Below are 24,425 nucleotides of genomic sequence, written 5' to 3' on the forward strand. Positions count from 1 at the left end.
ATATTATTTTGACTGATCGTGTTGACCATTACTATTACTTTGTGAATGTGCTCTGAGTCTGGGGAGCACCCCTCTGCTGCTCTGCCCTCGGGGTGCCGCGTGGGGCTGGGCATGGGGGCTGACGCACCAGCTACCTGTGCTATGGAGGGGGGGAGGGGGAGAGGGGGAGGGGGCAGGGGAGGGGGACCATCCCTCCCTAGTAAAGAGGGGTGATGAGAGTTTCTACCCTTGGGCTGTGCTCGGAGGCTAAGGAAAACGGCACCTGAGTACTTGTCAAGTGGTTGGCACGGGGACTACTGTCTAGTTAAGGGCCGACCAGAGGTAAAAGTGTTGCCCAGATCACACAGAAATGATGCTGAATTCCATGTCAATTTCACAAATGCAAATATGGTTCTATCTGCCTCCCTCAAGGCATCCAAATGATGCTCCACCTCAGACAAGACCCAGATCTGGGCCACAAGGAAGCCAGTTCCCTAGTCTTCCCCATCTGCTTCTGGCATGTAGGTGTCGGCTGGAAGGGGAAAATGGGGACAAGAATTCTTATAGGGGGATAAAAAGGAGAAGGGGGGCTTCTACTACTGCTTGACACAGTTTCACATTGAAAACATTTCACAACTTTTATTCAGTTTCCTGGTAGGCTCGGGCCACTGGCTGGCTTTGTACAGGATATGAAGGATTCCTGACTGAGCAGGTTATGGGTGAACAGATAAACTGTGCAAAGGGAGGATTACCAGAGCACAGGACTGGATTGTACTTCCCTGGTGCTGCTCTGCATGTGATGTAGGGGCACATAGTTGTGCCTCTTACACCCCAAACACACACACCAACATATATGTCACAGCTCATGGAAAATCGTGCAAAAACCTAAGGAGCTTAAAAGTGAATTTTTAAAGCAACATGAAAAACCAATCAAAAGAGAATATCACCATCCATGTAGTTTATCACATCATGTTGACTCTAAAATTTTGCATCAAAAATGTCCTCCTTCTCTGAAGGCCTGCTCTGCTGTGGACTACACTTCAATGCAGCCCAGAAGGAGCCAGAAGCCTCTAGAATGTTTGCTGGAGGTTCAGGCAAAGGGAGCCCATGAGTTACAGAGTATAAAATAACACAGCTTCATGGTACCAGTGAGGTTTCAGAGGTGAAGATCCAAGTCTTAAGCACTTGCATTTATGATGTTCCTGGCAGGACTGTGGAATGAACGTGATGAAGGCAACCTGGGCAGAGGTGTGGGTGGGGTTAAGGGAACCATCAAGGGATGCGGAAGCCGCAGGGAGCAGAAACACGGGGAGCTATGACCATGCTCATTCCGTAGGCCTGTTGGGGAGAGGGGAGGACAGGCTATGGGGGCCTTAGGGAAGAATAGAGCCTGGGAAGGGGCTGTCTGACAGGGGCTGTGATGAGGCATGAAGCCCTGGCCAAAGCTGCAGGCTGAGCTGAAGGAGGGCAGGAAGGAGGACCCAGCCTTGTTCTCCTGCTCGTGGTGCACACTGGCTAGACTCAAGACAACAAGAAAGCCTGGGAGGAGAGAGAGAACAGTTTGAAAGTGGGGAAGCTCAGGCCCTTGGGGCAGGGGTGGGGAGGGGATGTGGACTGACTAGCACAGACCAGCATCACCATCACCAGAGGCTCTCTGTGACTTCCGGTTCCTTCCATTTGCCTCCTTGTCTGTGACGGTGAGAAGGGTCATGTAGGTCAGGGAAGTCCTTGTGGTTTTTGAATGTCTACGAATCCCCCCAATACTGATTAGAAACTTTTGTAGGGGCAGATGATTTGGGGACCTGCAAAGATGGGTTAGTTCTCTTAAATGCCCCTTGGCTTCCGTTTCCTTGTCTAAAATGCAAAGGAAACAGCACAGAGATTGTTAGGATCTCTACAACTACAGGAGATTGTGAATATACAAAAATCAAAGATTTGTGAAGTCAGGAGGAAATACAGTATGATGGTGATGAATGAATGAAGGTGGAAGCAGCAATCATGTGGAATGTTGGAAGAGGACATTTTATGATGGAAAAATATGTAGAAACTGGCAAACTAAAAGAACAAGTCAGTGACTTGTGGAAAAGGGCCTGTGGGGTCGTGAGTTGAGTGCCAGCTGAGGTGGCCTTTGAGGAAGCTAAGTTTATCAGTGAGGTGAGGAACTGCACTGTGTGACTGACAGGTATTATCCCCCTGCATCTTCACAGCATCCTTAGAGCGTACATCTCACTTTATAGATAGGAAAACTGAAGCCCAGGTGTCACTCAATTAGCTCAAAGTCACTCTGGTTGTAAAAGACCCAAGAATCAGTCTAAACAAGCTTAATCCAGAGCCTGTGATCTCAGCCATTTCATTGGGTAACATGATTCTTAGAACTTTCTTTGATGAGACTCTTAGGGAAATCAGCTTCATGCACATTTACCACCAGTTGTTAACAGCAAAGTTCCCTTCACCTAGGAAATAATGGACTTCCAAGAGCTGGCTAGATCTAACTTTTGTTAACAAGCATAATCCTTAATCCCACTTTTGATTTATTCATGTTCAATTCATTAATTCCCAACTGATGAAGGATGTAGATGCATTTGATGAGCATGGAGGTCCCTGGAGCATAACTTCAGGTTCTTACTGTTCCTCAACCATCATGTTCTTATGACTAAATTGAAGTCTTATATTTTCTATTTGGATATTTTTTCAGAAGTTAAAAGATTTTCCTTTATTTACTTTTAAGGGCTCATGTACCTTTGGTCAGAGACTGTAACAAAACAGGATATTGGATGCACTCTTTGGAGAGGCTTGTCTCATGTTATGACATCAACTTAATATCATCCTTAAGTCTATCTGTATAAATGAAGTACATGAAGGGAAATAGCACCTTTGAAGAGAACTAAGATGGAACTCTGTGTGGCCTCTGCAAGATGGGTGAATAGAGGTAATCTTTATTGCCTCTGAATCCCACTTCTTCCATCTATGAGACAAAATGGAAGCAATAACATCATGAACATTAAATGAGATACTCCTAACATGGCACCGAGCACATGATCTAAACACCCAATTAACCTCACTTCCCTTTTCCTTCTTTTACAGTTGATTTCAGTGATACCTCTCAGGCTATCTGAACATAATATGCCGATGACTAATGGGTCCCCAGTCACTGAGTCCACTGATCAGCCACTGCTTTGGGAGATGTTGACAGCTGGGAATTACATCATCTTGTAGACTAGGAATAATGTCAGAAGTACTGGATTTAAGTCGATTTCTTTCTCAATGTAGTTTCAGAATCTTGTGTAAACCCTTTAGTCTCTGGTCTACAGTACTGGCACCTAAATAAAGGGCTCTGGGCTTAATCACTGCTAAATTCTCCTTTCACTCCAAAGATGATAATTACACAGTAGCCAGGGAAGAATCTGTTATGTTAACACATTTAGCTGCTTATTTGGTCTATGTATTTTGCTAGTCACTGCACAATGTATTTTGGAATAGAGACTCATTGTATGATATGGTATGCTAATAACCATATGTCCACACAGGGTGTGGATGACATGCATGCATAAAAAGGTAGATTTTTAAGATTATGCTATCCTTGTTAAGCAATATTGCAAGTTATGCAGGATGTATATATTATTTGAATCACTCTAGGTATGTAAATTTAGATCTTTCTTGAGTACTTCAAATCTCTTAAACCGATAACAATGTTTTTAATTAGAATAATATAAGAAAAGAGAATGGTAACCAATATGTCAGTCAACTATTGCCCTGTCTCCTGGACAAAAGGAATCCATAAATATTTTTAAATAAGGATCTTTAAGTGGAAAATAGTTCTCTGTCTTTACTGTGGCCCATAAAGTCAAGCCTTTCTTCCATTTCAGTCAAAAATTTTAAAAAAAGAATAATATAGAAGCAAATTACTATTTTAAGAGCTTTTAAAAATACTTCTCTAAGTCTGCTCTATATTAATGCTAATCATTTCATCTAACTCATTTCTTTCTAAGAGATTTTTTGAAAGGGATGTATAATTAAAACAATATTTGGGTAATATGGGATTTCCCATTTTCTATCTGGTAGCCTATATAAGTCAGAAAAAATATGTTTTTCTTTCCTGTGGTTTGCTCAGAGTGATATAATTTATTGTCTGTTGTCAAATGCTTTGCATATTCTTATCAGTAGTGTATCTTGATAAATGACAAATTACACTGGATGAAATGACAGAGATGGTTTTGTGTAATGAAATCACCTCAAACCAGAAGAAAAAAGACCTTGTTACGTATGTTTTAGGGACAGTGAATCAGAGATCACGTCTCAACTACATTTTTCAAAAAGAGATGGTGGAGGGGCAGCTGTGAAACCAGCGCAGGTCCACATGGCCCTCTGACCTTCCCTGAGTTTATAACAGAAGCTGTCCTCTCAGCAGAAAGAAGCCACTTTAGTGATAACCCTCCTGTCACTTCTTAAATACCAGGTCTTTCATTTTCTGACCGTAGAAACATACAAGACGTACTTGTTATAAACTAAGTGGATGAGTGTGTATTTCCCCTTATGTAACTAAGCATGTCCCAGATATCTGCTAAAACAGCCTTGAGTCCTGGACCAATGGCTTTACTGCTTGAGAAGAACTGCTATTATCTTCCGCCTTTTATTTTTACCATTAAAACTGTAAGATCAATCATCTACAAGAAGGTGCGCTTCTAAAGCATGTGTCTGAACTTTAGAGCTACATTTCAGATAGTGCACTTTGTGTTTTCTTTAGCTGCAAAGAATTTAAGGTGAACACCTTTGTGCTTTTAAAGTGTGTTGCAGACATTAAGAAGGAACTTCACACAGACAGTGGCACGTTTTAACCAATTTCACAAGACACCCCAGAAAAGTTTGCTTCTAACTTCAGAGATCCAAAGCTAAATAACCGAAAGGACCAGCAGCTAACCCCATTGCAAGGCTTTGCTCAGAGCCTGGATGTGGTGATGCACCCCCCTCTGCAGCGAAAGGCCTAGATCTCCTGTCAGCATTTGGGGAACAACACTGGTTTAATAGCCCTTGCCTTCCTCATGACACTCTGCCTGATTTTCTCACTTACAAACTGAAGGACAGGCTTCCTGACACGTGGCTCAGATAATGGAAAGTACAGGTCCCTTCATAAGAAACGGCCAGACTGTTCAGATGCCTCAGGCAGTTCTGAGCAGAAGGAACAGCACGGATTTAAAATAACAGCCTGTGTCCCTTGCCTCCTCACCTCTGTCTTGCAGAGGTGAGGCCAGAAATGACAGCATGGAGATCCCCAGTGTGGTGACAGCAAAGGGACTTACTAAAGTTTCAAATATGTTGAAGTTAATAGCTGTTGCTTATATTCTCTGAGAACAGAAAGAGACTTGGAATGACTTGATTGAGGGCTCTAAAGACAAAAGGGGAGAAAGGCTGGATCCTATAAGTGACGGTGCAAACAAATGAACTGGCAAAGGGAAGTGTGAAATCTGCTTTCTTGGATTCAGAGTCCGGCTCTAAACACAGGGGAATTTCTCCCTATTCTGCAGGGTTCCCTGTGGGAATGTACATTAGGCTGTTTCTCCCAGGACTTTTTGTGACCCTGAGCAGTCGCGAGGAGACTGTCCCACATGGGGTTCCATCATAATATCCTTTAGTTTATTCTTTCAAAAGTGCCACTTCTCAGCTTCTGGAATTACAAACTCCTAAGAGATATTGATGGGTGTGGAAGTTGCTATTTTATTAATGCTACGAAGGGCAAAAGAGTCCACACCAAGCTCTGGAGATAAAACTCCAAGAATAAAACTGAGATGTTGCATCCCATTTTCAAATCAGCCCTGTTTTCTCTTAAGGTATTTCTCTTCAAAACAGACAGCAAGGTGCCAGCAGGATCCCGTGTGGCTCCGCTGAAGAAGTTAAGAGAGCACAGACTGGATTTGAGAGGAAGATTCTAATATGAAAACGCATGGACACCACGGAAGCGTGGGTTAGGATTGTAGGACAGCTTGGTTCCCACGGACAGTGTTTCCAGAGCTGGACACACGGACACTCACGGGACAGGTGGAGATACTCTGCTCCCACTGTATCATGCTCAGGCTCTCCTCCAGGCTCGTGCATTTCTTCATCACCGAATCCCAGCCACAGTAAGGGTCCTGGGCCCCAATGCAGGCGCTGGAAACACACACCAAAGGGTCAAGAGAAAGGCAGGTTTATCTAGTACCATAGATGCAAGCTAAGAACTGACTCTTAGGAGCTGACATGGGACGAGAAACAAAGTTTTCGTCTGCACAGTAGAGAACATAGCTAACTGCATACACCAGTAAGTATCTAATTAAAATTAAATAAATTAATTTTATTTGAAATATCTATTTTTTTCTAAGATCCAGGGCTGACAACCAAATGATTGTCCATGCTAACATGATGCCTTTTGGTGTCAAGAACAATCTAGAGTCAGAATCTTGCAAGGATCCAAAATACTGGTTGTCATCACACCATCGTCATCCTCACCCCCTTAATGACAGGTACTATTTGTTGAACATCTACTGTGATATATAAAATGATTACATCCTTTATACAGAAACAACTTTGATAGGAATGTATTAATGTTTTCACTTTATTTATCATCTTCATCATCATTATCACCACCACCACCATCATCGCTACCATCATTACCATCATCTTCATCCCCTTAATAATGGGTATTATTTGTTGAACACCTACTGTGATATATAAAATTATTGTCATTTAACCATTTAAACAACTCTAATGAGGGAGGTATTATTATTTTAACTTTATTGATGAGAAAAAGGAGACACCGAAAATTTCTAATTAATATTTGCCCAAGGACAAACAAATACACCCCAAACCCTGCAACGTGGTTGGTTCAAATTTAATAAAATAGAGAAGTGCTCCTTTTGAGTACCATAGCTTAAAAATGCATTAAAATTTTCAATTTAATAATGGTTTAATATAGCCCTGTCTACAATATTCAACATATTATATCAGAAATACTGTAGATGGTAGATATTTTATTTTAGCTTTGTCTAAACTAAAGAGTTCATATACAACATGGGCATCATTAGATGAAGATTTCAGCCCCTAAGTTATAAACACAATATAGTGTAGATGTGGGGAGGGAGGAAACAGCCAGAGATGACTGTGACAGTCAAAATTATACAGAAGATGACCCCACAGAGATGCAGGGCATTGGACACCTCTCTGAAGGGTCAAGAGGTCAGGTGGGCAGGAAAGGTTGTGAGGCAAGGCAGGTGAGTTCAGCAGGGAAGTGCCAAGGGCTTCTGAGTTAGGGCAGAGCTTACGAGGGGCTGAACCTGTTACAGAGTTACCAGTTCACCAAGAGTAGGACTGGAAATCATAGCATAATCATCAAACATGGGGCCAGGGAGGCAGTTGAAGTAACAATAAGTCATGAATATTAATGATATTAAAAACCCCTTATTAACACATCAAATATGTAAACCTTGCATAAAGCACTGTTCTAAGAACTGGACCTCGATTTGGTCATGTAAACCTCATAAAACCTTTAAACAGAGTACCTCTGTCAGCTACTCTGTTTATTCTCGTTTTAAAACGAAAAAATTGAAGCAGAGAAAGGAGAAGTCCAGTTCCACAGCTGGGGAAGATACATCTAAAGATAATAAATGAAGCAACAGAGGTATAAAACTATTACTGATTAAGTTACCATGCAATTATTGTGTATTAACCAGCCCAATAAGTTCAAACGGTTAAAACTGGCGCTTCGGGCTTCCCTGGTGGCGCAGTGGTTGAGAGTCCGCCTGCCGATGCAGAGGACACGGGTTCATGCCCCGGTCCGGGAAGATCCCCCATGCCGCGGAGCGGCTGGACCCGTGAGCCACGGCCGCTGAGCCTGCACATCCGGAGCCTGTTGCTCCACAACGGGAGAGGCCACAACAGTGAGAGCCCCGCGTACCGCAAAACAAAAACAAAAACAAAAAAAACTGGTGCTTCTCACAGCAGGACTAGGGGTGGGAAGGAGTGTGAAACAGTTACCTGTCACCATAATCTCGCTGGAACTTTTTGATAAGTGACCCTGTAACTGTTAAAAGATAAACTGAGGTCGATTAAACTGTTCAAGAGTTTATTTGAGCAAACATCCGGCAGTGCCAAAGGGGCATTGGTTAGGAGGCTCCGCCCACAGGGGCTGAGGAGAGGCTTCTACAGGGAACATGGAGAAGCAAAGCTCGCAAGTTATTCGATTGCCTGCAGCCTGAGCGCTGTCTTATCTGGGAAAGCCTGGTTGTGCGCTTGCCGCTGGTTGTTCTTAAATTTCATCTTTTCCCATTCCAGGGCACTGACTGGCGTAGGCAGGACCAGAGTACCAGTCCTACTGAGCTAGCGTCACTGCTGGATTCCACGGTGTACATCACACATCGGAATCCTCTCCATGTTTGATCCCGTTTTTCCGTTGGGGAGCAAAAAGGGCAAAGCTACACTTCGAGAATTATTCAAGAAGCCTGAATTCCGTTTCATGTTTCTTATTCAAGCAGTATGACCATGAGACAAACTTAAACTTCTCAAAACGAGGAAATTCCGCCAAGTCCCTAACTTTGCGGCTTACCCCTTGCAAAGCTGCCTGTAGAACTGAAGCAACACCACAGGGTTACATGGGATACTTTAAGCTGTTTTCAATGAAAATCTGCTTGTAATAACCTCTCTTTCTTCCGGTACAGCAGATGGTTCTGTAGATTCTTAAGATTACACTTAAAATACTAAAACTTCTCTACAATCACGTGCCCACTCATTAAAAATACAGTTTATATTAAATATGTTTTCCTCACTTAAAATGTTTCATACCATGGTGAACATTCTGATGAGCTCTACCTTTATTCTAAATTATACCTTAAGAAAAACCAGTCATCATAACTTATTATTTTTGGAAGGTACATCCCTTAAGGAGATCATGTGGAAAATCACAGACTTCCTATGAATGGAGCCATCATGAAAGTGGCTTTTCTTTATTCCACTTTGAAAATGTTTTTCTTTGTGTGATGAATATTTTTAATAATTTTCTTTTTCTTATTTTGTCAAGAACCTTAGATTATTCTCATGTGATATATTGCCCTGGTATCTGAATTCAGAAAACAAGTTGGTCAGAATCTGAGGTTTAATTTGAGAACACATTTATTGAAAGTGTATTTTAGAGCAAATGTATATTTAGATGTAGGCCTTAATTCTAGAAGGATAAACTACTTTCTTTCTTACAGAAAATTAATCTAATGACATTGCAGTTTATATAAACTCTTCCTTTACTTTTTTTTTTTTTTTTTTTTTGTGGTACGTGGGCCTCTCACTGTTGTGGCCTGTCCTGTCGCGGAGCACAGGCTCCGGACGCGCAGGCTCAGTGGCCATGGCTCACGTGCCCAGCCGCTCCACGGCATGTGGGATCTTCCCGGACTGGGGCACGAACCTGTGTCCCCTGCATCGGCAGGCGGACTCTCAACCACTGCGCCACCAGGGAAGCCCTCTTCCTTTACTTTTTAAAGTTTGTGGTTATGCTCTTTGTTGAGTAATAGAAATAAATGGGTATATTTATCAAAATCTTTCACTGTATTTCTGCAAAGCTGGAGCTAATTACTGAATATGATCCCCTTGCATATTAGATTATCTAAGTATCTATGACTTCATCTGGCTTGTTTCTGCCACACTAACTGCCATTATGTCAGTTTATTTCTGATATTAAGAACTCTTGCCTTATCAACATGTATTCATTAAACATGGGATTTCAAAAGTATTTCCATCATTCATTTATTCAGCACATACTTAGCACCTGCCTTGAACTGATTTTGAGAGTGTTTCCTGGGTGTACCGGGAAACAAAACAGACACAGTCAGTTGTACCCAAAGAACTCACCTCTTAGTGAAGGAAATAAACATTAAACAACTGCCCCGATAAATATCAATAGCCAGTTGCAAAGGGAAAAACAAAAGGGGGATGAGGGAACATGTGGGGAGAGACATTTAAGCTGGGACCAATGAGAGGAACAGAGTGACTGACGTGATACTTTTCAGCAAAAACAGAGTGTTTTGGCAGGAAGACCAGCATAGGGAAAGTGTACAGTGTAGGAGGGAGTGAACTTGAGAGTTTGAAGAAACACCTAATAAATGGAGGTGGCGCTTTGGCGGAAGCTTGGGGTGTAGAATCTGCTGAGCCCTCAAGCCTCCCTCCCTAAGCATTTAGGTTCCCTTGTAAGTGCCGCAACTTTAAAGTGCTTCCCAAATTCTGTAGAAAAATGACATGTCAAGTGTCAGTATTTTTATTTGTATTATCATGGTGATGACACTGAGAGAGAACAATTTATCTATTCATGAATAATAGTGTCTTAATACCTAAGACAATCTCAGTTGCCTTATTCTTAATGGCTATGTCACCATATACTTCAGGATCTGCTTTTACTTTGAGTTGCATTAAAAACATTATCTTACTAAAAATAAGACTGGAAAATTCCAATTAGACAGTAATCTTCCTGAGGAATACATTCTAAGACATCCACAAGTCCCTCAATTTGTAAATCCAACTGGAACATTTTTTTTTTTTTCAGTTTCCTCTTCTGCAAAACTAGGATAACACCTCACTGGGCTGTTCTGAGGATTAACTTACATCATGTGGTAGAAAAAAAACAAAGTTTTTTTGAGATGGGCTGCATATACTTATTCTACTTAATCTTTAAACATAATTACAAATTAATATATGTTGTCAATTTCTGTGAGTGTTTGAAAGCATTCTATACCAAAAATACTAAATCTGTGAATGCCACAGGGTCTTTATTTAATAAGGTGATGTGAGACACCACAGTGTGTTCCATTAAACAGGGCAAAGTATTTCAGCTACATATTTGCATCAATTCACAATGATTTCTTTTACTACTTGCATGTGCAAGCACAGTGCCATGTGTTGAAGACACAAGGATCAGGGATGAACTTGCAGTCTAGTGAGGGGGGAAGACGACGTTCATGACCATTGCTTGACAATGTCATAGTGAGGAATGACTATTGAGAAGCCCTGACAACCGGTCCTATAGGAATCAGAGGAGAGAGCTGTGGCCCAGAAGAGTTTCAGGAAGAGGTGCTCTTTAGGCTGGCCTTTGAATGCAGCTAGGGTTTGGCTGAATATGAAACACATCCCTGGTCACAGTGGTTCCAGGAAAGACAACAAGAAGTCCTGTGCACATGGCATGATGCTGTGAGCTGAGCAGCTTGGCTGGGTTGAAGTTGCCTTAAGATTCCAGAGAAGTGTACTGATGTGATTAAAATGTGGGGGTTTTGCTTAAACAAGGGAAATTTGGCTGTGGTGAGTCGGATGTGTCAGATAGTGAAATCTACTAGAAGACGAATTTATAATTCCCAAGAAGAACTGAGATGCAAGTACAATTGCAACAGCATTTTTAAAAGTTAGGACACATGCCAAGTAAGCAAAGACACAGTTACCAGTAAAAATATATGTTTACACTCAGTTAGTCACTAACATTTAATATATTAAAAACTGTTCGCTATTGGCTTATCATATTGGCTTATCATTAAATTACACTGATTAACTTAAATAAGGATTTTTTTTCACATTTCAATTTGCTTTTTTTATTAATTAATTTTTTAAAAGATTATTATAATAATAATTTTAAAAAAACTATAGTTCTTCATGCATCCTTTCCAACATGTTAAAGTGAATTATTTATGAATGAACCTTAGATGATAGTGATTCCATATTGACTACAGTATGAATTATCACTGACTGCAGTGCACTGTAGGAAGTAGGTGCTCAATACATGTTTACTGCATGGCTATGAGGTCACTGTGCCTCTACTGGTTCTCTTTACTTCTAGCCCCAAGCTGTAGGAGCAGTCTCATGCATTCTAGAATCAACTTATGTTTGTTGTACTCTCTGAGAAACTTCTTCAACGTTATCTTCTAAACTTTTTATTGGGTTGCTCATATTAGTTTCTTATTGCTCTCAAAACAAATACCAAATTTAAATAATATCAAGTTTAAATAATTCATTTGTACTGCCAGTAATATTAAGCAAACGGTTTTTAGTTAAAATCTTAGGGATTTCCCCTGGTGGCACAGTGGTTAAGAATCCGCCTGCCAATGCAGGGCACACGGGTTCGAGCCCTGGTCTGGGAAGATCCCACATGCCGTGGAGCAACTAAGCCCACGAGCCATAACTACTGAGCCCGCATGCCACAACTAATGAGTCTGCATGCCTTGAGCCTGTGCTCCACAATGAAAAGTAGCCCCTGCTCTCTGCAACTAGAGAAAGCCCGCGCACAACAAGGAAGACCCAATGCAGCCAAAAGAAAAAAAAAAACCTTATTAGGTAGATATAAAATTTTACAGTGAGGCATTATGGGAAAATTGATAGTTTAAAAAAACAGTGAAAAAAGTAGAGGGCATTTGAAGTAAGCAAAACAAAAATGCTTTCTGGAAATGTAGCACTTGCAGTCAGCTTTGGTTTCTGATGTGATACGGACAGTCCCATTTCACCTAATTTTCCTGCACAGATCCCTGAGCTGTTTACTTTGGCCTCTGGGTGGGCCTTAGTCACTGGGGACTTTTCTCTAGAACAAACACAAAATTTTTCTGGAAAGGCCAATTCTGCCCCCTGAGGGAAGCTTTCCAGGGAACGCAGCCTGTCCAGCTTTGTACTCAGGAACAAAAGGGGCACAGAGAGTAAACATGAGCCGTTCACAGCTCAGGGATGTTGAAGTAATTTCCAGAAGTGACTTGGAAAACGTTGTGTCCCTGTGCCCAGGAGGGAGAGAACAGCATCCACTGGCCTCTTCGTTCAGGGAAAAGCCTACACTCTGGTATTTGATCTTCTGTTGTCTGTAAACTAGAGGTAATCATAGGTTTCTCCAAGTCCGCTCTCTCAGTCTACTCTCCTCTCCAACCAGTCAAGGATAAAAATGAAGACACAATTATTTCTTGCCCATCTCATGTTTCTTCAAGAGAAACCCTTCTGCACATGAGGGTTTAGTAGGCAGAATCAGAAGACACAGGAGAGGTAAAAGGGTCAGCAGTCACACCTGAAGACTGTACAAAGTGTCAAGTTATCCATCTTAAGTTTTACACAAAACCCTAGAGGACAATAAGTCCAGAGAAATTTTTTTATTATTATTATTTTGGCTTCTTATAATTCACTCAGCTTAGCAGTTTGCCTGCGACTGAGTGAGTGAGGCTTGGGCCAAGGCGTCTTCCTGTGGAGCACAGCCCACCCCAGGAAGGACATCTGCCCCTCTCAGCAGAACAGTTGAGGCATGTGTGGTACCCACCTTGCATCTGGATTCTCTGTTGCCCTCCCCAACCACTGGGATGGGCAAAGGTAAGCACTTGGCTCTCCTCACACCCGGCCCTGTTCAGCCTCCATCAGCCCCGCTTGTATACATATGTACCTGCTCACTTGAGACAGGGGATTACTGAATACCCACCGACAGACACTCCTGCCCGTTGACTGGGGCCACGCTGACATCACTCACCTACACACAGAACGTGCTTGAGGTAGAGTCTCACAACCGCCAGAAAATCCATTTGCCCAAACAGACCAGAGCGAGGTAAATAAATTAATGCAAGGAGCAGAATCTGGCCTGATGGGCCCTGTACATCTCAGACAATGTGAAGTTGTTTAAAGGTGGAAGAAAAAATTCACAACAGGTCAGTTTGCCCTCTGTTTGGTCCAGAGGCAATGTGAAGTATATCTGGACAATGAAGGCAAATCACGTGTATGAGAGCAGCACCGGCTCAGCAGGACGTACATGAACTGGATATAATGCTCAAGCAGCAAAGGAGAGGAACCGTCTCATATTGGATTCTTCTTATTTACCAGACCCATTATATGGTCTCTGTCTTTTTGCTCTAGTGACACACTGAGTAACCTCCTCATAGTCACACACCAAGCCAAAGGCTTATCCAGGATCCACCTGCATCCAAAGCTCATGATCTTTCCGTATGCAAGCTGTTTTGCAGACACATAGGGATGATGATTTCCTTAAGAATCATTAATTCACTGGACCAGGCTGCAAATACAACCTTAGGAGGATTTCAGGGTATAAAAGCCAAGGTGTTTTGGCTCAGGATCACTCAGATGCAAGGATCTGGAGCTGAGATCAACTGCTGCAGCCCAAGCTTCCCCATGGAGTTCTTTACATAGCATTAAATCTGGGAGCTCAAAAGCAGGAGACCTGTAGACATTAAATAATGAAACCTCGCAGTGTGAGTCCTTCAGCTGTGCCTCTCAAACACAACTGGGGTACAAAAGGTTGGTAACTGTATTGATTTTAAAACTATCCAAGTGACTATTTGGATTGCCATTTAGAAGACAGAAACATGCTCTTTTAGGAAACTGAACAGGAAGTGGAACCTGAAACTGTTGGGTGGCTCTAGCATCTCTACAAGATGGCACTCAAATAGTTTCTTTGCTTTTATTGTCTACCTGGATCAAATATACGTTTACATCATTGTCAAAGGTGGATTTACCATGAAGCTAAGGGAGCTTGAACTTCCTTACTTCATGAGACCCTTTAGGATTCTGTGATTGTAGGTGACATGGATGGAACTAGAGACTGTTATATTGAGTGAAGTAAGTCAGAGACAGAAAAGACAAATATCATATGATATTGCTTATATGTGGAACCTTAAAAAAATGGTACAAATGAACTTATTTACAAAATAGAAATAGAGTCACAGATGTAGAAAACAAACTTATGGTTACCAAGGGGGAGGGGGGAGGGATAAACTGGGAGATTGGGATTGACACATACACACTACTATATATAAAATAGATAACTAATAAGGATCTACTTATAGCACAGGGAACTCTACTCAGTACTCTGTAATGACCTATATGGGACAAGAATCTTAAAAAGAGTGGATATATGTATATGTATAACTGATTCACTTTGCTGTACACCTGAAACTAGCACAACATTGTAAATCAACTATACTCCAATAAAAATTAAAATAAAAAGCCACGGCCATATCTGATTTCTCTCTGTATTCCCTGCATTCAGAATAAAGCTTGCCTGGAACTGTTCAAAACATGTTCGATAGATGAAAAAAAAATATTCTGTGATTGGCCTCTGTCATGTTTGTATTTATAATTTGATATTCTTTTCCTTAGAATAGAGAATTCCTTTTAGAATAGAGAATCCTTCCCAAATTGCGCGTCACACCTCACATAACCTACATTTTTCCCTGATTATTATAGAACAGTAGTGTGACTTACATTTCTTAATTTACTAGTCTAGTTCACACACGTTCATGTTCTACGTATCACATTTTGACTGTTCCTTTTCCACCCTGCCCAGGACTTGGGGGTGTAACTAATGAGTTTCTGGAACACACTGTGTTCCAGCCCAAGCCTACCTTGGACCCCCTCTTACAATGTTGTAATTAGCATGTTAGCATGTATTTCACAGTTGTAATTAGCATGTTGGCATGCATTTAACAAGCAAGTTGGTAAGTATTTCACAGCTATGATTAGCATGTTGGCATGTATTTCACAGTTGTAATTAGCATGTTGGCATGTGTTTTGGAGTTGTGAACAGCATGTTGGCATGTATACTTTTGGTCTTTTCCTTCTATTTTTTTTTTTTCTTTTTCTGTAGTACGCAGGCCTCTCACTGTTGTGGCCTCTCCCGTTGCGGAGCACAGGCTCCGGACACACAGGCTCAGCGGCCATGGCTCACAGGCCTGGCCGCTTCATGGTATGTGGGATCTTCCCAGACCGGGGCACGAACCCATGTCCCCTGCATCAGCAGGCGGACTCTCAACCACTGCGCCACCAGGGAAACCCTCCTTCTATGTTTTAAACGGTATTAATGATGGCAAACAATGTGTCTTGCTTTGTTCAGTTATTATCATATCATACAGATGTCTTCATTGTCATCATTTAATGCCTTCAGAATAACCCACTGAGTGAACACTCCACTGAGTGAGTATATCATAACTTGGTAATTAATTCCCTTACTATTGGAAATTTAAGATTGGAGCACTGGTTGTGATTCAGATATAGCTTAAAAAAATAATTGAACAGTGATGGCAGGCTTGGAGATTAGGTCCTAGTGGAGTCCAGGGTCAGACTTTAATGATAAATCGATTTGGGGATAAAGTCTAAGGTAACTCCAAGGCCCTTTGGCTTGAATCCACAAGAGATATTTGGGAGATTTTATTTATGTCCGAATTTCTCATTAGATTCTGAGCCCCGTGAAGACAGGGTCAGTGATGTCTCATCTATCATCATACACTCAGAGCCTGGCACACATAAGATTCAATAAATATACTATAAGTGAATTAACTAAGGAAAATCCACAGTCTTTAGAGGCTACACCAAAGCCAAAGCAAACAAAAACTCAAGATGTTGAGACTAGGAAAATATTAAGTTTATTTTGAAGGGAGCATATTTACTTTTTTAAATGGGTACATTTCAAAATGTCCTTCTGATGTTTATATGATTCATAACTGAATGGCTAAGGTTGTCTTGCTGGGGCACCTTGTGGGGATCCTGCAATTTCACTCTATACATTGTGTTTCTCCCATCAGGCAGATGCTGTCTTTAGAGAATATGTAATTAATAAAGGTGACAACCTATTAACTCCACCTTTTAAACTGTAGCTCTTTCAAGCAATAAATGTCCTGCAGTAATCTAATTTCCACACTACTTTTCTTAATGAGGTGTTAACTTTTTTATTACAGGCGAACTGAACTAAGAATGACTAGACACCCACTCACAAATGGAGCCAGTGTTTTTTTCTTAATGGTTTCCTCTTTCCCTCCAGTTTTATAAAGCAAAATTTAGAAGCCATGCCTCATGTTATATACACGCTATGAATCTTCCAGTTCCCAGCTTTTCTTCTCTCTCCAAATAGTTTTTACAGCAAAGCAAAAATAAAATAAACACCTAAGGACTAAGGGTTTTCAATCCTTTGGCTAATGTTTTATATCACTACACTTTTCTGTAAAGGGAGCTTTATTGTTACACAAGAATTGAGGTTTTCTTTTTAGGTTATAAAGAAAAATAACAGAAAGGGGAGAGGCAGAGTATCCATTTGTTAATTTGATAAGAATTTACTGAGCCTGTCTCAGGCCAGGCACATGCTGAAGGCTGTACGGAACCTGGAAAGACAATGCCCAGCCTTCAGGAGCTCACATTCCCAAAGGCTGAAGGAAGAATTCTAATTTCTGTTCTCTGACGGATGATTCTTTGGACATTCTCTCTCTGATTCCGATTGATCCCTCATCTATAAAATGTTAACTCTACAACCTGATAGGTTTATTTAACCTCAGAATTGTGGGGGGTGTCAAACAAAAAATAAAGAATATATGAATGTCTGAAGAGTAGAAAACACTCTGTTGTTAATTTACTAGGGTTTAGAGTTAAATTATGTAATTTCACACTTAATTTATGTGATTTAACACCTAATTTTAAAAATCAGTGTATGTAATGATGTAAAGCACATTCATTCATTCAGAAGGCGTACATGATAATAATCTAATTCAGGAATCAGCCAATGACAGCGCATGGCCCTAATCCAGCCTGCTCCCTAAAGTTTTACTGAAACACAGGGTAGGCGAATGCTTGGCCCTGGTGCCCTGGCGGCTTTTCATGTCTCCACACAGGGCAAAGCTTAACTACAGCTAAGCTAAGCTTCGACAGAGTGCCCTGGGACCCGCCCGATCACACGCATGGGAGGATTATGAGCGCCTGCTACAAAGCTGTTTTCCTCCCACCTCCCTGTGCTCCAAGGAGGAGATGGTTTTTCATCGCCTCCTGGGTTCTAATGAGGTATAAGGCTTTTTGCCCCCTACTCTCGCCCCTACTAGGATGCAGCTTCAAGCTATAAAACTGCAGCACAGAATCAGCTCCTCAGCAGCGTGGGGCCTGAGTTCTCCAGCACATTGTCATCTGGCCTCTTCTGTTTTGGTGTCATCTGTGGGATAAGGGACCTGGGTAGCTGACACCTTTTCTGCTCTTACTTTTGTTGTCTACATAAGTAATAAACTGATTCAATCTAACAGTGAATTCTTCCTTTGCTGGATGAACCTGTGTGCCTTTTGCTGACACACAGCCACACCCACTCACTATGGTCTGTGGCTGCTTCCATGCTACAAGGACAGAGTTGAGCAGCTGCAAGAGAGACCCTATAGCCTGGGAAGCCTAAACATCTTCTGTCTGGTTCTTTACAGAGAAAGTTTGCCAGCCCACTGATCTAATTAATGCACAATCCTTAAAATGGTTTTAAAGTCTAAATCAAAAGCCTTTCCATCAGCACTTCCCCAAGCTTTCCTTTCCTTAGGCCTGAGGAGCTTCAATCAGCCAGACTAACTGAAGGTTACACTATTTCCTTGGGGTGGTGGTGCTGTGGGGAATAACAGCTTGATTTCTGGATGTGACTATTGCAGCTCAAGTCCTATGATCATTGTTTTCTTCTTGAAGCAGGGACATAAGACCTCTACCAGCTCTTGGCCAGTCTGTTTTCCTCCAAGTGGCAAGTTATGACTTTATATTGGTACTTACATCAGTAGGAATTAAGTTAGTGGCTATTCTTGCCTGCTTCACCTTGTGCATCCCTATGAAGACCTTTTACCTCTTTCAAGTTTCTATTGGGAGGCCCTGGCTGGGCACCGGCCTCAGGTGAGGGTGGTGTCAGCTTACCTACCTTCCATTTCACATGCTGTACCCATATGCAGCCCTTTCCAAATTCCCGTATTCTTCAGAATTCAGCAAATATTAATTCATTTCATGAAACTGACACATGCGTGTGGTAAGTAAGTCTTAGAGTAACAAGGATACACAGGAAAGGCAAAGTTTCTCTCCCACTCTACATCCCCAGAAGTCACCATCCAGCCTGATGAGTTGCTTTATTATTTGCATAGTTTTTCCATGCTATTTCTTAAATGGGATGTGCAAAAAAAAAGTTTAAAATCAAAACAAAATCTTTCTGCTTAGTTTTTGAGGTCAAACTCAACTGAAATATATTTTTAAAATATTGTTCTTTCCAAAGAGCTTTCCGAGGAAAACAGCTATGGGAAGTTAAAAACACTGTGCCATTGGCTCCAAGCTTCAATATGTGCACAGTGTGGATGGCGCAAGCGTGCATTGTTTGCAGCCCCTCCTGGGTCCAGGGTCACCTCTAGAACAGCTAGAGAATGGAGACTCCTTTTACAGTAATCCAGGGGTACAAAACTTCTTTTTGGTCTACTTAACCCAGCCTCGTGGCAGGCATCATAAGGCAGGCACTAATGGGAAGAAGCTGGGAGTACTCGCCAGTACACCTGAGTTCAGCCTGTCCTGGTACTAACTAGCTCTGGCTCGCAAGAACACCATGAAAAATGCCATCAAATGGCTCATTCCTGGCTTCCCTGGTGGCGCAGTGGTTGAGAGTCCGCCTGCCGATGCAGGGGACACGGGTTCATGCCCCAGTCCGGTAAGATCCCATATGCTGCGGAGCGTCTGGGCCCATGAGCCATGGCCGCTGAGCCTGCGCGTCCAGAGCCTGTGCTCTGCAATGGGAGAGGTCACAAAAGTGAGAGGCCCGCATACCGCACCCCCCCCCCCAAAAAAAAAGGCTTGTCCATGCTGAAATCTGACCACTGAGCATGATGTCCCCATTGTAGCAGGGCAACACAGTGAACCAAAGATAAAGTCTGGGCCTTGGGGTCAGAGAGTGCGGCTCTAAATCTGGGTTTCACATCACATGAGCTATGTGACTTTGGGCAGGATGCCAGAAGTCCCAGACACCATTTCCTCATCTGAAAAATAGAGATGATATTTGACTTTACTGTCAGGGTGTAATGATGAAGGAAGGTGGGGATAAGATCCAGCACACTGCCAGACATATGAAAGAATCTTGGGAAATTGCATCAACTGTTATCATTTATAAGCATTTTGATTGATATCAAACTGCATTGCCTCTGAAAAACAGATATTCAAAAAAATGAACAATGTGAATATGATTTTGAAGGAGACAGGTAATTTAGTTAAGCTCAATTTCTCTTCTAAACACTTCAAAACTCATTTATAAACATGATTTTCTGATAACAAAACTACTTACATTGTACTCTGAAAAATATATTTAACAAAGAAATGAGTACTTATTGTTACTCAATTGTTATCCTGTCCCTATGCCGTGTACTTCTTTAGCCACATTTCTTGAAAGTAAAAATTGCTTTTGTCCAGAAAAAAAAAAACAAAAAAACAACACACTATCTTTCTCCATAATTTGTAAAAAAGAGATCTGGTCATGTAAATACCAGTTCCTTAGAAATGGATTTTTTTCTTCAATGAGTGTTACAGAGGTCTTCCTATCTTTCTATAAGAGGAAGATAGAAGAGAAACATTGGGAGAAATCCAGAGAAATTCTTAGGTTGAAATGTTTAGATTTTCTTTCCTCTAATGGAATATTTAAGGGTCAAATACAAACTAACCCACTCTGGGTGTGAGCACACAGAAGACAACAGTCTATCAGTTTACAATAAATTTGCCATCTCTCACTGCTTGTCTCTGAGTGAGGTGGACAAGCAAACAGCAGGGAGAGTCAGCTCTAGATATAACTGTAAAATCTTGTCCTCCCAGGAGCCTGATAAAGACAGGCAAGGGGCTTATTCTCCTTGAAAGAAAAAGGGGGAACTTGTCAGCTTCTGGGTGGCTGGGTCTGGTGGTGGTTGATGCCTGTGGATTCATGGTTGAACTTCAAGTGCAGCTACCTAGCAGACAGGAGTGGGCAGATGATGCCTGGCCTCCCTGACTTGATGCAGGACCTAGTTGCCTAAGTTGCACCTACAAGTTGCTGAGCTAGTGGAGCACCAGGAAAAAGGTGAATTGCCTCGTGCTTTGCAAACCAGAAACTCCCATTTCAGCACCAGAAATACCTGTGTATGGCACAGGACTGTTCTCCTGCCTGTTATCCCCCGTCATGTCTCCACAGAGCATGCTGGGCTGGAGCTGGAGGACTGGTGCCCTTCCAGCTTCATTTAACTTGTGACACTCCTGTTAACGAGACCCCAACCCTCCCTGTCGCCCACTGAACCATCAGCAACTGGGCTAGAATAATTCCTGCCCTAGGCTAGTCCTGCAGGAAACACAAATCCGAATAAATTTCAAGCAGCCATTGGTTAAATTTAGGGAAAAGTTGTTATACAAAAGATAGTTGTTAATCAATGTCACTATTTGTTATTATGAATCACAACACAAGAGCATCATAATTAGTTGGGGGGTCCCTAATGCTATTTATTTCTCAACACTGACACCAAAGGAGGCATCACATTATATACCTCATTGTCTAAAATCATCTAGAAAGGAATATTGTAACGATTTTTATTAAACATAAAAACCTTCCTTCTACATAAGAATACCCATCTTGCCCATTTGCATTTTCCATTACATATATTTTCCCATTTGATTCCACAGCAATTCACATGTGTTAGATGAGAAAGTGAGGTTTAAAATACTTTAGTGGCCAGGTTAAAAAAATATGTGTGTGTGTGTGTGTGTGTGTGTGTGTGTGTATATATATATATATATATATATATATATATATATATATATATATATATATATACTTGTAGCAGATTAATTCAGGAACACCAAATATCAGCATCATCACTGAATGTTATAACGCACTGAAAAATTTATTTTAATCCTGACATCTGCTTACAGATGTTATACAGTGGCTGCTCCTCCACAGATACTGATGTGTTACTGTCATCACAACAGCCTGGTTTGCATCAGAACTCTCTGCATCCTGGGATACAGGATTCACAAGGATGCTAAGGTCCTCATCCCATTCAACCACGGGAAATCTGAAAGCCCTCGGGGCTCCCGTGCCCTCTCTCTTTGTGGCGCCTCGACAAGGGGCGCCAGCACACCAGATGGTCCCATGGGGCTGACCTACCTGCGCGTGTGGTGGAACTGGCACCTCTTCAGTGGGATCTTGGCCACGTGCTCCCGCAGACCCACGAACAGGACGCTCTGGCTGTGGAGGATCTGCAGGCTTCTGATGGGCTCCGGCCGCCTCTCGGGGAAGAGCTCCATCTCTTCCAGCAAACAGCTGCCCGAGGTCTGAGTGAGGGGCGCCCGCACTTTTTTAATGGTGCCGTAATCTGCGGAGGTGACAGGGAGAGAAGAAAGTGAGGTCAACGGGTCTCACCAGCCACTCGCCAGCTGAGCCACCGGGGTTCTCCAGCCTGGCTGCACGTAGGGTCATCTGCTGATGCCAGGGCCCTACCCTGGACCTGTCCAATTAGCCCCGCTGTATGTGGGACCGGGCGCCAGTATTTTCCCAGCGCTCAGCAGCGCGGACATACAGCCAAGGACGAGAACCACTCGGCTACTAGCTGCCTGGTCCCGATGCAAGTCTAGAGACCCAGAGCACAGCAAGCTCACTGCGGCTCAACGCAGACAGCTTTGCACCATTCCCTGGAGAGCATCAGGTGAGAGGAATCCCTGGATTCTCAGTGAGACACAGAGGAGGTGACCTTGCCGCCCCAGCACAGAAGACCCCACATGATGGACAGCTGCAGATATGCAGGGAACAGAGGACCACCTGCTTCCCCCCTGCCCTGGAAGTACATCCTTCTCTGCCTTTCTGTCTAGATCCCCTCCTTCCTCTCTCTCTCCCCCAAGCTTGCTCTCCGGGATGCTCTTCTGGGTCTCAGCTCCAAGGCTTCTTCTTTCCTGTACTAATGAACATCCATTTCTGACCCGGTCCCCTCCCCACTCGAGGTTTTCTGCTCACCACGTGCTTATGCTCATTTATTTTGGCTATGAGCACTGCCTGAGGACAAGTGTCCTAGTGTCCCTGGAACCACAAAGACTCTCCAGAGTGGCTGTGATGGGCACAGAGGAGGGTCCTCTCCACCAGGGAGGGGCATGGTGCAGCCAACCCCCAGGGTGGGGACCCAGACTTGAAACGTGCTGTTATCCTTGGTGCGCTGTGGGGAGGCCCCCAAGGCCTGTGTGCAAGTCCAGGGAACGAGACCCAACCCTCTAGAAGCACTTCTGAAAGCCGTCCACAAGTTCCTCAAATCTCCCTGAAGGCACTGACTTCATAAAACCCATGGGGATCTGAGTTTCAAAACACTGTAATTCTTATTCTGTAAACACAGATAATGAGGCTATCAAGTCATCTAAAACAGGAAATAAAATCAAGAACCTCTGGCTTCAAGGCTTCCGATCAATCTGCTAATCTCACAAAAGATTTGGACAGAAAATACCTTTCCAGTTTTTAATTCCTAGGAGAGTCCTTAGAGACGAAGGATGTTTACATTTAGAGAGAAAATACCTAGGTGGATATATATTATCCAGAGTTCATTAAGAAACGTATATCCAAAACATCTCCAGTGAACATTTATTGATTATGAACTGACTGCTATAAGCACTATGCCTGTAACAGTGTATAAAATTATGCATATACTAATGTATGCAGTATTAGTAAACCACTGCTTAATTTTATTTTAGGTTAGCTGGTTAAATATGTCAATTTTGAGAAAGTTCAAGCACAAACAGGGTTACTATGTATACTGGGAAGATTAAAAATATAGTACCTGTCTTTTTTTTTTTTAACATCTTTATTGGAGTATAATTGCTTTACAATGGTGTGTTAGTTTCTGCTTTATAACAAAGTGAATCAGTTATACATATACATATGTTCCCATATCTCTTCCCTCTTGCGTCTCCCTCCCTCCCACCCTCCCTATCCCACCCCTCTAGGTGGTCACAATGCACCAAGCTGATCTCCCTGTGCTATGCGGCTGCTTCCCACTAGATATCTATTTTACCTTTGGTAGTGTATATGTCCATGCCTCTCTCTCACTTTGTCCCAGCTTACCCTTCCCCCTCCCCATATCCTCAAGTCCATTCTCTAGTAGGTCTGTGTCTTTATTCCTGTCTTGCCCCAGGTTCTTCATAACCTTTTTTTTTTTTTTCTTAGATTCCATATGTATGTGTTAGCATACGGTATTTGTCTTTCTCTTTCTGACTTACTTCACTCTGTATGACAGACTCTAGGTCCATCCACCTCACTACAAATAACTCAATTTCGTTTCTCTTTATGGCTGAGCAATATTCCATTGTATATATGTGCCACATCTTCTTTATCCATTCATCTGTCGATGGACACTTAAGTTGCTTCCATGTCCTGGCTGTTGTAAACAGTGCTGTAATGAACATTGTGGTACATGACTCTTTTTGAATTATGGTTTTCTCAGGGTATATGCCCAGTAGTGGTATTGCTGGGTCGTCTTTAAGGGAAGAGTGTTAGTTTGTGAACGCACAGCAAGGGAGTGGGCGGGGACAGAGAGAGAGGGAGAGACGGGGAGAGGGAGGGGGGAGAGGGAAGTGGGGAGAGAGAGAGACAGGGGAAGTCTATGCAGCAAGGCAGCATTTTAACAAGTGCTCACACTTAAAGTGTGCAAAACAATTTGTATGCATTTACTGTGTAAATC

The 24,425-nt window shown here is 42.4% G+C and overlaps 1 protein-coding gene across 3 annotated transcripts in view; it reads right to left on the reverse strand.

Moving 5' to 3' along the window:
* The window catches only part of SEMA5A (semaphorin 5A), a 493,904-nt gene that overhangs the window by 76,104 nt on the left and 393,375 nt on the right, over nt 1-24,425 (reverse strand). For all 3 annotated transcript variants that reach the window (XM_081231009.1, XM_081231008.1, XM_081231010.1), the window contains 2 exons: nt 21,875-22,082; nt 6,006-6,123 (listed from right to left, as the gene is read on the reverse strand). In XM_081231009.1, the coding sequence (XP_081087135.1) occupies nt 6,006-6,123; nt 21,875-22,082 (326 nt within the window). The remainder of the gene's footprint in view (nt 1-6,005; nt 6,124-21,874; nt 22,083-24,425) is intronic.

Source organism: Mesoplodon bidens, assembly GCF_964165515.1.
Source record: "Mesoplodon bidens genome assembly, chromosome: 4".
NCBI lineage: Eukaryota > Metazoa > Chordata > Mammalia > Artiodactyla > Ziphiidae > Mesoplodon > Mesoplodon bidens.